Consider the following 17,782-nt stretch of genomic DNA (forward strand, 5'->3'; position numbering starts at 1 on the left):
GTAATACCCACTTGGAGTGAGAAAATAACTGTTTTAAGTACATTTTTGGAATCCCCATTAAATTTCCTATTCAATAACATAAAAAAATACTACAAAATTTGGTACATGGAGTAAATTTGGTAGTAAAAATAAATAACCCTTAGGTTAAATTTCTAAATGGCATCTTTAGAGAAGTGTTAAAAAAATGTTAAAAAAATAATTATTTTAAAATGTAAATAAAGTCACACGAAATCATTGTTCATGTTTTATTATTACTTTCTCTGTTTATAACATATAATACTGTTTTAAACCTAAAAATTCACGATATAACGCCAAGTCTCAATTTGGTTTTTGTATTCATAGGTAAGCGCTTAGTTTACCTAATAGTCTAACATTAATTACCAGAGCCGAGTTTAATAACAACCAGTAATAAAACTTATTTCTATTGCCCTAAATATTAAACATAATTTAGTTGGTAATTTTAAAAGAAATTATCTACAAAAACCAATATTTACATCTAAATATTAATTATTATTAACATTTAACATAGTAAAGTCTGTTTAGTGAATTTTGACTGTTTTACGTCATATTATTATTATTATTATTATTATAAGTTAAAATGGGATGGAGACTGCACATGTGCAGCATTTGCATAAATTACATCACTGTTCGTAGTGTGTGATTGGTCAAGAAAAAACAGCACCCTGAATTTTGGCCAATCGCAGACTACCCACTGTGCTGTGTTTTTTTTGCGGATGACTGTGACGTAACAGCAAGAAGTTGCTGAACAGACTCAAGGACGGTAAACAGTAAAGAATTGCTCGATTGGCCGATTTTGTTTACCGGCGGCGAATGGATACTGACGTCACAGTAAAGTCTCAAGCTCGTAGTGATTACCGTCTTTACTGTTTACCGTCCTTGGAACAGACTAACTTTTTTCGGAAACTGTAACTTTGCACAGCCGCACCTATAAACTGTAATCAAGTGCAATGAGTCGCTAAAATGAAAAAAAATATAAGTACAAGTCAGGAAAAGATAATAATAAAAAAAGATTAATACTATAAAATGCCTACTATTTTAAATGTGAAAGTTTCCTAAACAAATTTTAATTAAAAGTTATTAAAGTCCAAACTTTTACAATTCTCGTCTGAGCAATTCTAAGTTTAACAAATGCGAGTTACTTTCGTATATTGCGCAATAACAATATGATTTCAATAAACAAACAAAAATATTCCTTATTACGACTAAACTACTAAAAATTAACACTCTTTCACTAAACTTTCCTCATTACTAATTTGTAGATTTCTCTATTTCTTTAACTAAAACGTTAGCCACATTTATTCGCTATTTTTACCGGTATTGTCTGGGTGTTTTCATTTTAACAGTACGGTTTAATTCTGGTGACTAAATCGTTAATAGTTTCTGTCAGCAGATGTTTCATCGACAGTTATAACGGGCGTTCAATAATTGTTATGGTCGTAGTTGGCTGTGGTTCTCTCGTTCTAGCATGAACGTAGGGCCGTTGATAGATTCGTATATGGTTTGAAATCACACCGGCGGCGGATTGACAGCTTCACCGCCTACTATACTAGAAAGCCTAGAAGGTGGGAAGGTGCTTGTCAAAAATTCCAATATGGCGGGAATAGTGGTGACAGTTCGTATTGTGGAAATTGAGTTTATTGAGGATTAGACGAATTTTTACGGTTTAAAATCAAAACTTGAGGTTATTTGCGTAAGTTGTTTTTGTTTGCTGCCGTTCATAAGTTTTCCAAGCCGCATTGTAACAGCAATTCAGGAAAAAGCCCAACCGTGTCAGTTTTTTACTTTACAAAAAACCGGATCTAAATCAACAATGGTGGAACACTTTGAAGTGGGATGATTTTACTCCAACACTATACTCAATGGTAAGTACCAGTGCTTTCTAGTACAGTAAACTTATTAGGTACTTGTTACATGCACAGGTATGTGAGTTACATTTTATGTGAGAGCAACAAAAATAATTTTGAATGAATGTTCGTGGTAATAACATAAGAAGCATTTACCAGTTTTGCTTACCTAGTTTCAAGGATTTCCAGATTTTCTTACACTGAACAGTGTTTAATTAAACTAGTTTGCTGTGTGTTGTACTTTCCAGGACAAACGTTCTAACCAATTTGTTTAGGCTGGACTTGATTGTGTATAAAAAGCTCTATCTATGATAGGACTACTGGATCAGGAATGAACCTTTTTTTGATTTTTCACTCACAACTTGCAATCAACTACAGGAAATAAAAAAAAAACATATTTCTTACTGCATCTGCATAGGTTTGTGTATAAAACGAGAACCGCTAATGCCATATTAAAAGTGACATTTTAGGCTTTCTAGTATAGAGGGCGGTGACAGCTGTCATATAATAATTGTTTGCAACGTTATCTAAGACATACGCTTTTTGTGACAATTGCCATCCATAGGCGACCTGACCATAACAATTATTGAACACCCGTTAGTAAATGAGAAATAAGCTATATTAAGTGATTTATTTCTTTTCTTGAATTGCATTAGTTCAGTAGTTCAGTCAAATGGCGGTTACGTCATTATCTCAGTTTTTTGTGTGTTACATTTTAACGTCATAAAGTCACGTATTAAATCGTACGAGATTAACATCTAACCTGAATTTTTGGAAAACATTTTTCACATCTGCCTTCTAATCGCTTAATATGTAGCTTAAAATGCAAACTATTTACAATCTATTTACACACACATCTAAGATCTACCATATAAGAAAGATTATAGTACTAATACTGAAACTCTTAACACATGTCGTCCATTTTGATGAGGGTCTCAAATTTGAGTTAATAAGAGATGTCTTATTTAACAAAAAATGTTGTATTAGAGTCACTATGCGTTATTATTGCTATTTGTATGTTTAAGTACTGAACCAATTGACTGTTACTCAAAAGTACACTCGCCACGAAAGTTTTTAACTCAACTTTTGTTTAGGGTAACCAAATTTTATGATTCTTGCAATCAAATGTATGTATTACTAATATAATATAACGTGAACTAACACTATAATAGTACCTATATAAATCACAATCTGACAAGGCCCGAGTACCTAACATTTGTGTATGTAAATATTTTTTATTTACTTATATCATATAATAAATAAGATTTATTAAATTTAAGGTACTTGGCTTTGGCGGTAACAATTGTTTTTTTTTGGAATTCAGTAAGTTTTTTAAACCTGATAAACCATCACGCTCTTTTTGTTTAAAGTATACAAAAACTACGCATATATCACATTTTCGGACAATAATAATATAAAAATAGACTAAAAACGTAACAGCTGACTCTATGAATAATATCACTTAAACCTCTACCCATATTATAGTGTAATAATTATATTAAATTATAAAAGAAGTAATCGAGTTTATATTTGAGATTTTCATTTCATAAGACTCATTTGAACATTAAAGATCAAAAATATGATTAATAATAAAGACATCTCTTTAGTTCAAACAATATCGAGTCGAGAATGCCGACCAAAGAATATATTGAGTTGGGGCCCCTCTTCGTCAGAGGACGACGACTCTCCATATATCGCAAGCGGTCTGATAGCGTCGTCCTCTTCGTCGAGCTGAAAATTTAATTAAACTCTCTCTCTCTGTTTTGGTGTTTAAGCTTAATAAAATTATTAAATAAGAAAGCAAAATTTGCAAAACTTTATAACGCATGGTAACGAATAAATCAAAGGTTTTTCATGGGACACTCACACAAAAATACACAGGAAATGGGTAAGTTATGCCGGCAAATAACCTGCTATTTAAGCTGCATGGAGCGAGCAAAGCGTTTCTGGCGTCACTATGACGTAATTTGACAAAACCGTAATTTGACAATTGATCATCATTGTGACGTCAAAAAACTTCGGCTCGCTATAAAAAAGTTACAATCATTCAAATATTGAAAAAATTGCATTTTTGCAAAAAGTGCAATTTTGGCAATTTTTAATTTTGCTCCAGGAGGGTTCCAATGCACAGCAAAGAGCATATTAATACCAAAAGGACCTTAAATTAGGTGAAATAAGTACAAAAAAAGCACTTTGAAATTTTCAATTTTTCAAAAAAATTGAAAGGTTGCGGGGGTATTAGAGGTCTTTTTTTACTACTTTTTGAAATTCAATATCTTGGTGACATAAAGAGCTAGAGAGGCCAGTTTTGGCTCATTTTGTAGTACTTTTTAGCCTCTTTCCAGTGGCGGTTTAGTGAAATCTATAAGAGTTAAAATAAAAATTGAAAAAATGCCGGTTTTGCAAAAAGTGCAATTTTGGTAATTTTTAATTTTGCTCTGCCCCCCCATTTTGGCGGTTATGAGAACTCAGCTTTATGAATACGCGTTCCGAACTACTGGTTACTCTGAAAAACCAATTAGAAGCAAAAAGCGGTTCCTAAAAAACGTCTAAAAATAAATAAATATTTTAAGACACGGTACACAGTTGGTTAAATTGTAAAGCGGACATGTACTTACATTAGACTTCAAAGTCGCCGATAGTGAATTTGTTTTTGAGCGTGTTGGAAGCCGTGATGCAAGGACCTTCGGGACTGGTTAATTGCTCCTGATTTAGAATAACGGGTGTTAAAACGGGACTGCACTAGCTTACAAAATGGAATGTGCCGATTTGCAGTGTTAATACGTAAAAGTGCAGTTTTGTACATGTTATCCACACAAAAAGCACTTACATCAACGTCAGTAATCATTTCTTTAGTGGATACGGTGGTGTCGATCCTCCTTATAGACCCTTCATGAATGTTGATGTCCATTTTCAGGACTTGATACCGTCGAAGCAGGAACACTATAGGAATTGGTAAAATACCGGCGAGAACCATGGCAGCGGCCACCCCCAACACCCAGCCTGGATAAGATGTCTTAACAGTCATCCCCTGCAAAACCGTAATACGATGACAAAACCGAACTCTGAATACGTAACAATTGAAGCACAAAATCACCTGTTCAGCGTCCCAAGTCGAATATTCAGGATGTTTGATTAGCATCGAAACAACCGACCACACCAAGATAACGATCATGATACCGGGTGCCAAAAATCGCCAAGTAATTTGCCAGTACAGTCCGGGTTTGACGCCGGTCATTTCGTATATGTCGTTAGTGAATTTTTCGTGTCCGTAAACGTACATTACTGCTATCATTTCCATAAGAGCTAGAACTATTAAACCGATAGTTCCGGCGAACGAATCGAACACGGTCAGCCAATACTCTCCAGCTCCCGTTGTGAATATGAGGCCTATCAAGAAGCACACTAGGCAGACAGTACCTACAAAAATAGTATTTTCATACCTTTTGAAATTTAGAAATTACAAAGTGTTAAGCAAGTCAATGCCCCAAAATTAATTTACAAAACTCGTCACTTGGAGGACTAAAATGCACCAAAAATTCAGTTTTTCATTTACAACCTATTTTCCTTACACAATAGAGCTGAAAGTATCTAGAATATGATGTAAAATTGTCTTAAGGTTTGCTGTACAAATTTGGAAGTTACAGGATGTTAAACAAGTGCCTGCACAAAATCCAACGTTTCAAAACTCGTAGCCTTCATCGCTCTTTATATTCCTGGATAACTGAAATATATTCACCAAAAATTTGGTTTTTCAGTTAGGACCTTCATCTTTTTTAAACAACATAGCTGAAAGTATCTAGTAGTTTGAGAAAAATGTTCATTAAATCTCCCTTTTTAAATCTGGAAGTTACAGTGCTTTGAATAAGTGAATAAATATGTTATAAAACTCGCAACCTTCATCGTCTTAAAAAGTAAATAAAAGAGTATACAGGAAAACGCTTTATTACCTGTAATGTATTGCTTGCTGATCCTTTTTAATATTTCAATGTCGAATATAGTGCAGAGCATGCCTTCGAGCATTCCAATCTGCGAACCAATACCCAACGACAACAGCATTACAAAGAACAGTATAGCCCAAAATGGTGGAAAAAATGGCAACTTCACTATGGCCTCTGTGAACACAATAAAAGCCAATCCGGTACCCTCCGCAGCCTATAAATATATCATAACAAATTAATCAATAAACCGTCGACACTGTGATTTATAAGTAGCTCATTCACAGAGTAACAAAGTAAATTTTTTGGCCATTTTTCAGACGGTAATCATTACACTTTAACGACCTAAATCGCTTATAGTGATTAACGAGTTACCCCGCAAAACCTGGTGTGGGTTTCGTAACATTTCCATTAGAGCGTCAGTAAGGTTAAGGTCATTCCGTAAATATCCGGAAAGTTAGAAATAAAGCACTGGAATAATATTATCAATACGATTTTCATCGTTTAACTGACGATTTTAGGTCAACGAAAGTAGTTTTTGTGTTTACCTGATCCAATTCCTTTTCAAGTGAACATGCACTGGTGTTATGTCTGAAAATAAAAGGAAAACCATTAAGAGAATGTTAAAAGCTCTTAAATATATACAAAGAGGAAAAAAATAATTAGCGGGAGTTTGTACCATTCATCGGAAAAAACTTTGGCAATGTGCCCAAATCGATATTAAATTTCCCCGGCTTAGTCCCTCTGTGCTTCGACTTTCTTTCAGACATTGAAAAGATGTTTTTCAATCACCAAAACTATACCTAAATCAGTTAATTGACTAAAATTTCATGTAGATTCGAAAAATAAACTAAAAATTATGGCTTTGCAATAATTCAGGCAATGGAAGTGTGGACCAAAGACGGTAAACAGTAAAGGATTGCTGATTGCTCGATTGGCCGATTTTGTTTCCCGGCGGCGAATGGATCCTGACGTCACAGTAAAGTCTCGAGGATGGGTAAATATTTTACATTGCCAGGAAAATTTGACCGATGTGTTTCTGGCAGGTCAAATTTTGACACCGCTTTTCTACCTGACTGTCAAAATTTTGTAGTATTTTTTTTTATGTTATTGAATAGGAAATTTAATGAGGATTCCAAAAATGTACTTAAAACAGTCATTTTCTCACTCCAAGTGGGTTTTACAGACGATTTTGTCCCTGACTATCCTTTCAAACTGTGTTTTTGGTAGTCCACACTTTGACACCGCTTTTCTCCCTGACTGTAACAAATTTTGTAGTATTTTTTTATGTTATTGAATAAGAAATTTAATGAGGATTCCAAAAATGTACTTAAAATAGTCATTTTCTCACTCCAAGTGGGTTTTACAAGCGATTTTGTCCGTTACTGTTTACTCAAATGGTGTTACTAGCAGTTCAAATTTTGAGACCCATTTTTTCCCTGACTGTATCAAATTTTGTAGTGTTGCTTATGCAAGGATTAAGCAATCCTTTACTGTTTACCGTCCTTGAGTGTGGACGAGTGATCTTGAGGTTTTACACTCACGCCAAACTTTCACAAACCAACAAAATGTCAGTTTTTCAGACTCAAAAGCACTTTTTTCTCGTGGAAATGCTTGAGGACTGAAACCTGAAGCCAAAACTCTTTTTTTGACAACGTCAAGCTCAAACAGCTTTTAATTCGTGGTAGTTTGAAATATGTGGACCAGTTTGACGAGCTGAACTAGCTATGACGTTCTAGGACAGGCTTATAGTCACCTGATAGCTGTCAAAACTCATTAAACGGTGCCGCAAAACTGTAAAATTCCAAATAGTCGCGGGTCTTTGTTGAGATTCGTAACTCTGAGGAGTTAAATTTGGCAGTTTTGACACTTCACAGCATGACTTATAGTCAGGTGACACTATGGCTTCATTCGTTTTCACGCTCCACGGAGCGAGCGGAGCGTTTTTGACGTCACATGACGTAATTTGACAGTTGGTCAAATTATGGTTTTGCCAAATTTCGACATCGTGCCGTCTTAAACGCTCTGCTCGCTCCATGAAGTTTGAAAACGAATGCGGCCTATAATAGATGTGACATTAACCCCCATTTGCACCGTCGTACTTTAAGCCAAGCTTAAGCTAAGCATGGTCCAGACTGTGACTTTTTTAACACAGTCTGTCACTGTATTCTACACAGTCTGAACCACACTCAACTTAAGCTTGGCTTAAAGTATCACGGTGCAAATGGCGGTTACACCGTCGAACTTTTACGATTCCGGTGTTGTTCTAGTCGGCATAATTGTTGCTTTTGAGCCATTCTACGTCTGTTGGTACCACACAAACTCAACCTTACGTACGATTTTGTAGTAATAATGTCTATGTTCAAATCATGAATAGGAATTTCGTGATAAGAAAAGAAAACTATTGCAAAACAATGTTCTTAAGATGAAGCATCACTTCGGTAAGTGACATGTGTCAGTATGCCAAAACGGATGTGACGTCATCCAGCAACTGGTTACTAACTAACTTTCAAAAATGACGTCACATCCGTTTTGGCACATTGACACCTGTTGCTTACACAGTTTATCTCTATCTTTGTCTTGTTCTCTGTTCATGTCAGTGTTATTTTTAAATATTAAATGTTAGATCAGTATAAAGTAACTATTGTACTTACGTTAAGGCCAAACACTCCTTGACTTTATTGTTAGCTTTAAATCCTAAAATAGCAAAGATCACAACGCTGGCATATATGGCAGTCGCCGCATTGCAAATGGACACTAAGATAACATCACGAACACAGTTGTTTTTGGGATTGTTGTAGGAACCAAAGGCGATTAGAGATCCGAAAGCCAAACCAAACGAGTAGAAAACTTGTGTAGCCGCGTCTAGCCACACTTTGGGTTCCATAAGCATATGAACCTACAACACGCAAATTAGCTGATTTATTGAATACGTCACCTCGAACTAACCTTAGGTTTTAACATGTGAGCAAGTCCAGCTCCGGCCCCTTCCAAAGTCAATCCCTCGATGAAAAATATTGTCAGCACTATGTACGGAAACATGGAAGTAAAGTAAACAACCTGGAAAACAACTTTTATAGAATTTCAGTGACTAGCAATCGTGTTAATCGGGTACTTTTCCAGAACTTTGAATCCCCTTCATGACAATAAAAAAGACAACGATCCACGCTATCAACAAACAGAGCACTATCCACCATTTTGGGGCACCGCCAGTTTCGATCGAAGGACTGGCATCCAAAGTGACCCTATACCAAAAATAGGCTGTAGCCGACGATTTTTCGCACTCTTTCACTGTGACATTAGTTAACGGGTCTATGGGACAGTGTTCGTAAGGAAGTTGCAACTGCAATACGATTTCACTGAGAACTACCAAAGCTAAACAGACTAAAACAAATGCTTACACGAAAACTGTTAAACAAATAGTAAAAGCACCACGTAATGATCACATTATAGTACAGGGCCACGAAAAAGGTGACCAGACAGCTGGAGATACCTATTCCACCCAGCCAAGGGTGAATGGTGTTCCATACACCCAGCGATCCTAACCGCATTTTTTGTCCTATTCCCAATTCGATGAGGAATAGGGGAATACCTTCTAGAACTAACATGACTGCCACGGGAATGAGAAAAGCACCTAAAAAAGAAATTATATTTTGATAAATTATTAAGTAAATACAGGGTGGTACTACTACCGCGATCCATTATGGAAAAACCGTAATGACCATAATTCTAAAAATTTCGTGGTCTTTCTTCTAAAATTCCGGATAGATTTTAAATGAAACATCCTGTATATTTGTAGTCCTGTATACTCAACTCTGTGATTTAAAATGTACAAACGGCTTTCCCAAATCTGGGAACAGCCCTACATAGACTACAAGATTTTCAAGAAATATAGTTATTACAGTTTTTCTATAATAGATCACGGCGCTTTGTGGGTGGAGCACACTGTATGTGCGTACATAGGGAAACCATGATGAAAAGCAAGTTTTAGTTCGGAAAATGCACTAGTGATAGACCACTAAGAGCAGCGCTACTGTCACGTCACAAAGACGCAATTTGACAGTTGGTCGAATTATGGTTCTGACAAATTACGTCATGCTGACGTCACATTCGCTCTGCTCGTTCCATGGAAACAAGTGTATTTTGTCATCTTTCATAATTAAGAAATCTGCCACACTTTACTTGTCAAAATTAGACAAATGAACGTAATGACAATCTGTAAATTTCAAGAAAGATCTGTACTTAAATTGGATGCAATGTTGCCAGGTCTACCGTTAAAACGGTATATCTACCCTTTTTGTGGTTCTTCTACCGTTCTCCTGTTTTTTTTTATATCATATAATCTACAGTTTTTAACACCCTTCCCATTTTGTGGGTTTGGTGAAACATTTTATATACTGTGAATTGCCAAATTCACATGTTTTATTTTGCAGTGTTATTTCAAGTTGGACACCGCTTTTCTACCTTACTGTACTAAATTTTGTACTGTTTTTTTCAAGCAAACAGAATAGGAAAATTAATGAGGATTCTAAAAATGTGCTTAAAATAATAATTTTCTTACTACAGCTTACTTCTAAGTGGGTTTTACCGGCGATTTTGTCCCTGACTATCTTTTCAATCGTGCACTTTTTGCCCTGACTGTACCAAATATTGTAGTGTTCTTTTAGGTTATTGAATAGGAAATTTAATGAGAATTTGCCTAAAACAGTCAGTTTCTTACTCCAAGAGGATTTTACCAGCAATTTTATTCCTGAGTGTTTTTTCAAACTGTGTTCCTGGCAGTTCAAACTTTGATACCACTTTTCTCCATGACTGTACTAAATTTTTTTTGTTTTTTTTATGTTATTGAATAGGAAATTTACTGATGATTCCAAAAATGTGCTTCAATCAGTATTTTTCTCTCTCCAAGTGGGTTTTACACGCGATTTTGTACCTGACTATCTCTACAAATTGTGTTTTGGGCAGTTCAAACTTTGACACTACTTTTCTTCCTGACTATACCAAATTTTGTAGTGTTTTTTTTTAGGTTATTGAATAGGAAATGTAATGAGAATTTCTCAAAAATGTGCCTAAAACAGTCAGTTTCTTAATCCAAGAGGGTTTTACACGCGATTTTGTACCTGACTGTGTTTTCGGCAGCTCAAACTTTGATACCACTTTTCTCCCTGACTGTACTAAATTTTGTTTTTTTAGATTTCAAAATTCTAAAAATGTGCTTAAAACATTTTCTTACTCCAACTGAGTCACACTTGGCTGAATTATCCTTTGAAACCACGTGATATCTGTCTCTAATGTCAAAATTTACAATTTTGAAACAAGACGTGTTGAAACAATGAAAATCTGTATTTTTGTTAATTTATTTATTTATTAAGTATGGTTTATGGAGCAAACTAGCATTATTTTTTTGATCTACCGTTTTTTGACCGATTCTACCGTCAATTAATATTTTGACTTGGCAACACTGATTGGATGAGCATAATATTACGAGAGATATTTTGGGTCACGTATTGACATAATCTTTCAATCTCGTTAAGTTTTCAAAAATAGGTCGTTATTACTTTACGCTGTGCATATAATAAATTATTATATCATGCAAGTATTTTTAATACGATGACCTGTACCGTCAAAATAGTGAAAGAAGCGAATTTGCTATTATTTAATTAAGTAAATTCTATTACGCATAGATAACCTTGTAATGAGTGTTTACGTTTAAGTATCCACGGCAGAAACAGCAGTTTTCCGATCTAGGGCTTTGGATCAATTTGTCTCTCAGGACAACGGGCCGTAAAGTAATAATTTGAATTAATTTTGATCAACTTTAGAAAAAGGAACAAACACACTTCCATTTGAGGTGTTTTTTATCAAAAGTTAAATTTCACTTTATTTTACAACTTACTCCGCTAATAGACATCAATAATAATTATAATCAGAGAACGCAGTAGCAAGATCTGTGTCGTAATGAAATAATATAACGTGGGCAGTAATTAATTACCCAGCGCGGGCTGAATATTCAAACACTTTTGTTTGGTTTACCGTAACTATAAACAGACCAGTCAAACTGTGCTATTTTTTTACTACCATTGAAATAGGAAAGTTTAATTCAGATCAACTGAAAGCGAAAATAATGATCTAGAACGGAATTTAACAAAAAGATCAGAATTTCCACAGGCTTTTCTATGAAAACAAACGATACTTAACACCATAATAGTTATTTACATTACTAGTGTGGTATGAGCATTTTCATAGTCACGAGTGGGAAGCATTGATGATGCATGATCACACGAGTCCATTAATTTGCCATATACCACACGAGTATATGGTACCGGGTGACCCCATAGACTTACAAGATAGACCGGTTTATTTACATTTTAACTTCTGCCAACAATAATACACATTCTAAACGCTACCGTCCCACAGTCTGACCCAATAAGACTGTTCCTCGACCATATTTCACAATCTCATTTTCTCAATATTTCAGGTTAGGAACGAGAATTTGAAAAACGGTTTTTTTTTTTTTTTAACTTTCTTTATGGCATTCACCAAAAACGGTTTTCACTGGCCTATTTGGATGTTATTTCGCTACTTTTTGATAAAAAAAAGTCATATCATTCCATTTGTTTTTTTTTGGTATTTGAGTCATGGTGTCAAAAGTAGCCCTCTGGCGCAGAAAGATTCAACTGAATTAACTATATTTTGGTTGATTCTTATTGCCCAAGAAATGCTCTTTTCAACAATACCGAATTTGTTAAAATTGGGCAAACCGCTAAGAAGTTGAAGCAGGTTATTGCAAAAACAATTGAACACCTCACGCCATCTTTGTTTTTGAAATAACAGAAATTTGTTTTTTACGAAAATGATAGATAAATTGCTGGCTATTTTCTGCATTTTCTCTGTCTGTCGATATAAAGGCAAGTACGTCATAAACAATGACGTACGTAATGATTTAAATTTAAAAACACATTTTATCACATTTCACGATTTGTACTGTGTACTAGTTGTGATGCTTTGCGTCTATCGTTCGGAGAAAAGCAATAATTAAATGGATGAACGACTATAAACTGATTATGCCAGTATTGATTTTTTATGTCGGATAATATACAGGTCAACTTACCACCACCATTCTGTTGGCATAAATAGGGAAACCTCCAGATATTTCCCAAACCAACCGAATACCCAATGATGGTAAGGAAAAATTGAATTTTTCCAGACCAGGCCACATTATCCTCCTGATCCAGACACGGCGATCCTCTAGAAATGACCGAACCCCTAGGTCCCTGGAGCACTATGGTCACTCCTGGTTTTCGGTTATCACTGCTCCCCTGCCGATTGTTTAAGGGGGCTAGTTCGTGACCATTTCGGGTCAATTCCGGCGTTTTTCCGGCCATCAAATTTTTATAGTTTTATTACGCAAAATATCACCAATTAAAGTCACTATGCAGCGTGCAGAAGCGAACGACTCAGGATGTTATCCCATGTTCCACATACAAGCAATTAATGAAAAAAAAAATGTTTCCGATGTTTTAAAAGGGAGATTTCGGTGATAATAATCAATACAGAAGCGACAGCATGTGTTTGCTAGCGACTTTCGGCCTTATCGATTTTGATGACGCTTTACCGGTTACGACACACAGCACAGAGAACCTTGCGGTCTGGAAGTTGCCGATAGACTGAGTGTAATTTTGTTGTGCTATCCTGCTGGAGCCGAATATCCTTTTGCTTGTGTTCTTGGAATGGTTTTGCCTGTCGGCGACCTAAATTTTCTATAGGGGTTGTTTGACAATTGGATCACTTACAAAGAGAACAAAAACGGCTTTTTAATATCTCAAAAACCATACCTAAATTCAAATAATGGAGCCTTTTTCGAATAGAGATTGGTCAGTTAGTATACATTTTTTAGATTTTTGGCGAGAAACAAATATACATGCATTTATTTTTGTTTTTGTTATTTTCACTTGTTTTCATAGTTCTTTGTGATGGGCTTATCTCTCCATCATGTTTAATTAACTGATAAATAAAGTTTAGCATAGCGAAATGGCGGCCTGGAACGCCATTTTGTCTGTCATTTCTTGAAACTACGCAATATTTCCTTTAAAATAAGGTGCAAGTCCATATTCTGACAGAAAATTCAAAATGGCGGCCTGCGACGCCATTTTGTCTGTCATTTCTTGAAACTACGTGAAATTTCCTTTAAAATGAGGTTCAAGTCAATATTTTGGCAGAAAATTCAAAATGGCGGCCTGGGACGCCATTTTGTCTGTCATTTCTTGAAACTACGTGAAATTTCCTTTACAACGTAGTGCAAGTCAATATTTTGACAGAAAATTCAAAATGGCTGCCTGGAACGCCATTTTGTCTGTCATTTCTTGAAACTACGTGAAATTTCCTTTACAACGTAGTGCAAGTCAATATCTTGACAGAAAATTCAAAATGGCGGCCTGGAAGGCCATTTTGTCTGTCATTTCTTGAAACTACGTGAAATTTCCTTTAAAATGAGGTGCAAGTCAATATTTTGACAGAAAATTCAAAATGGCTGCCTGGAACGCCATTTTGTCTGTCATTTCTTGAAACTACGTGAAATTTCCTTTAAAATGAGGTGCAAGTCAATATTTTGACAGACAATTCAAAATGGCGGCCTGGAACCGTAAAAAAATACAACTTTTTTATTTTGTAAAGTTACAGTTGACGTCTTGGTGTCATTTTATGTTAAAATTTCCCGGAAAAGACGCTGGTGCAGTCGGTTTTTTGATATCTCAAAAACTATCTATCTTTTATTTTCTATGACATTTTGACGTAGCTTGTCAAGTAAGGGAGTAATTTAGGGTCAAAGCAACGTGTGTCAAAAAATATGCTATTTTTACAAAAAGTGCAATTTAGGCAATTTTTTATTTTGCTTCAGGCCGGTTCCAATGCACAGCAAAGGACATATTTATGCCAAAGGACCTTAAATTAAGTGAAATAAGTACAACGCTGAACTTGCGCGTGTGTAACTTTTGGAATACCTACAACAGCTGAGTGCTTGAAAAAGAGACAATTGGATCACGAAACGTCGCACCACAGTTAATTGGGTGTTTCTTTTACCCTCCTCATCCCACGACTACCCAAACCGTTGTTATGAATAAAGCACATTGTCAAAACCAAATAATGGTTTAAAGAGATTTTCAGATAAATTACGCAGAACGATTTTACAAAACATCATCAACTTGTCAATATTGTTACGGTCTGGGCCTACTATGCTCGATACTTCTTAACGAGCGCTCGCTTCGGGATGAAACCGATGCGCCGCAATATCTGGCCGGGCGCGTATTAAAGTAGGCCACAGTTAGGAAGCGCCGCACCTGGAAGATTCGAAGCAAATCGCGAAGCGTTTCGCGGTCATTCTAGAACGTGGTTTGCGAATATAAAAGACGCGGTGTCAACCGGAGTAGTAGTGAATTTGGGAACGCGGTTAAGCTTAAATAGTGGAATAATTGTGGAATTGTAGTAGTGTTTTTTTTTAGTAGTTGAGTTAATTATTGTACGGAGTGTTTTGAAGTGTAAATAAATTTATTAATTGTTGAGTTAAACTGACTTTGTGTGAACCGACGGGAAAATCGTAACAATATACAGTGTAACCAGGATGGAAGGAGGGCCACTATAAGGATGGGGATCTTAAAAATTGACTGACTCTAAATATGTCAGTTCTGACAATTATATATGACATCAGATTTTAAATGAGTTTTTTTAAATTATACAAATGAGTTTAAGACGCCGACCTACAGCAAAATCAACAGAAAATGTACTGCTGAGGAAACTTGGATACACGATAGGAAAAACGATCGGTAAAGGAACGTACAGTAAAGTATGTTTAGCTGCCAACTCTAAGGGCGAAACGTTTGCCTGCAAAATGATTAAAAAGAAAGTGGATTTTGTGGATTTTATCGAAAAATTTTTACCTAGAGAATTGGAAATTATTGCAACTATTAAGCATCCCAACATCGTTCAGGTATTTTAAAATTGTGGTTAAAACTAACATTTGTTACTACTGTTTATATTGTTGGAATAAGGTTTATAAAGTCCTGGAATCCGAAGACGTTATATACATGATTATGGATTATTGCCGGCACGGAGACTTGCTGGAATACATCAAATACTTTGGCTGTTTTCCAGAAGGAAAGGCCAAACACTACTTCATGCAAATCGTGGAGGCAGTGAACTATTTGCACGACATCGACATCGCTCACAGAGATTTGAAATGCGAAAACATATTTTTGTTGGCGAATAACAGAGTTAAGTTAGGCGATTTTGGATTTGCTCGCACTTGCACGGATCGCTTAGGGAAAAAAGTGTTTTCGGACACTTTTTGCGGTTCTGCAGCTTACGCCGCACCCGAAATCCTCAAGGTAACTCCTCAAAAACATGTATTCTTGAAAAATAATCCAAATTAAAGGGTATTTCGTACGATCCCAAAATGTACGACATGTGGGCTCTGGGATGTGTGCTCTACATCATGATTGCAGCATCAATGCCGTTTGATGATGCTAATATTAAAAAGATGATTCGAGACCAGATGAACAGGTCCGGGTACACTGTCACTTTGTTATGGTCCAAATGTTCTAACAATCTGAAAAAAATGATTAATTCACTACTGGAACCACAGTTAGAGAAAAGGTTAACGATTAAAGAAGTCAAACAACATCCTTGGTTTAAGGATCTCAATAACATAAGTAAGATAGACAAGAAGTTTTTGTCAGCTTCAGACCCTTCTTTATGGTAGAAATTTATTACTTTAATAAATAAATGCAGATTTATAAACGATAGATGTTTTATGGTGTCCATAGATAACAATTTGATGGAGGAATGTGTGAAAGAAGTACGCACCAACCAACAAGGTGTATCTTGACAAGTTAACAAAATATTGGTGAGAAATGGCATCTGCAAGTGGAATAGTAGTAATATTGATATTGCATATTCACACCTTTATTTCGTTCTTAAAACATTTCCATGTACGTACACGAAATATAATTACTTGTTATTAATTACTTGTTCCTTTCTGCTTCACTTTTTCTTTGCAGAATTTAGTTTCATCTTCCAGCTGGTTTTTGACCCTTTCATATACAGATGGAAGAATAAGGATTCTAAAAATGCGCTTAAAAGAGTCATTTTTTTAGTTTTTTTACTTAAAATGGTTCTCTAAAACCACGTGATGTCTGTCACTATTGTCAGAATTGTCAAAATTTTACTAGAATTTGCAAGAATTACATTTTAACACAGTTTTCGAAACAAGACGATTTTCTGAGATTTAACAGTCATTTTGACAATTGTCACTTCATAGTCTAGATAAATAGTCTTCTAAAATCACGTGACAACTGCCACTAACGTCAAAACTGTCAAATCATGCTCAAAAGTTGCAAAAATCAAGATTTAGAAACGTTTTCTTGCAGTATTTAATATAAAACGTGTTTCTGAGATTTATGACAGTTATTTTGCCAATTGTCACGTGACAACTGTCACTAACGTCAAAACTGTCAAACCATGCTCTAAAGTTTCAAAAATCAGGGTTTAGAAACTTTTCCCTGCAGTATTCGATATAAAGTGTGCTTTTGAGATTTATGATTTTTGACAATAGTCACGAGACTGCCTAGCCAAATTATCCTTTATAACCACGTGATATCTGTCACTAATGTCAAAATTTAAAGAACAATTATTAATGAAAAAATGAAAAATCTGTATTTTTGAAGACGGGTTTTATAGTAAGAATCAATGATTCAAATTTTTGACAACTATTAAAAGACACCCTGTATAATAATGTAAAATGAATGAATTTGTTTTGACCTACCGTTATCTACCGTTTTTTGACTGATTATTTTACCGCCATTAAATATTTTGACTTGGCAACACTGGTCTCGTTTCCGTCATATTTTCTACCCTCGCGCAAACGAGATAGTTGCATCATGGACATTATTTGGAATTTGCTTCGTCACGGTGACGTCATATATTAGT

At 35.4% G+C, this 17,782-nt stretch overlaps 2 protein-coding genes across 4 annotated transcripts; one reads left to right on the forward strand and one right to left on the reverse strand.

Moving 5' to 3' along the window:
- Positions 1–231: 231 nt before the first annotated feature.
- LOC145725409 (sodium- and chloride-dependent transporter XTRP3) lies at positions 232–13,588 on the reverse strand. 2 transcript variants are annotated; one of them, XM_081974174.1, is made up of 11 exons: positions 12,915–13,582; positions 9,205–9,437; positions 8,919–9,146; positions 8,753–8,863; positions 8,458–8,702; positions 6,352–6,394; positions 5,816–6,020; positions 4,963–5,285; positions 4,696–4,896; positions 4,484–4,571; positions 232–3,596 (listed from the first exon to the last, which is right to left on the reverse strand). In XM_081974174.1, the coding sequence occupies exons 1-10, from the start codon at positions 13,186–13,188 to the stop codon at positions 4,485–4,487; spliced, it is 1,950 nt and encodes a 649-aa protein (XP_081830300.1). In that variant the 5' UTR covers positions 13,189–13,582; the 3' UTR covers positions 232–3,596; position 4,484. The 2 variants fall into 2 exon arrangements, with proteins under 2 accessions (XP_081830300.1, XP_081830299.1); XM_081974173.1 differs by lacking the exon at positions 4,484–4,571 and having other exon boundaries at positions 12,915–13,588.
- A 1,881-nt stretch (positions 13,589–15,469) lies between these two features.
- LOC145724498 (testis-specific serine/threonine-protein kinase 3-like) lies at positions 15,470–16,818 on the forward strand. 2 transcript variants are annotated; one of them, XM_081972814.1, is made up of 4 exons: positions 15,470–15,785; positions 15,847–16,182; positions 16,230–16,506; positions 16,621–16,818. In XM_081972814.1, the coding sequence occupies exons 1-4, from the start codon at positions 15,537–15,539 to the stop codon at positions 16,680–16,682; spliced, it is 924 nt and encodes a 307-aa protein (XP_081828940.1). In that variant the 5' UTR covers positions 15,470–15,536; the 3' UTR covers positions 16,683–16,818. The 2 variants fall into 2 exon arrangements, with proteins under 2 accessions (XP_081828940.1, XP_081828941.1); XM_081972815.1 differs by having other exon boundaries at positions 15,471–15,785; positions 16,230–16,552.
- Positions 16,819–17,782: the final 964 nt, after the last annotated feature.

This window comes from Ips typographus, linkage group LG2, assembly GCF_016097725.1.
Source record: "Ips typographus isolate SLU linkage group LG2, UJ_Ityp_2.0, whole genome shotgun sequence".
NCBI classification, from domain to species: Eukaryota; Metazoa; Arthropoda; class Insecta; order Coleoptera; family Curculionidae; genus Ips; species Ips typographus.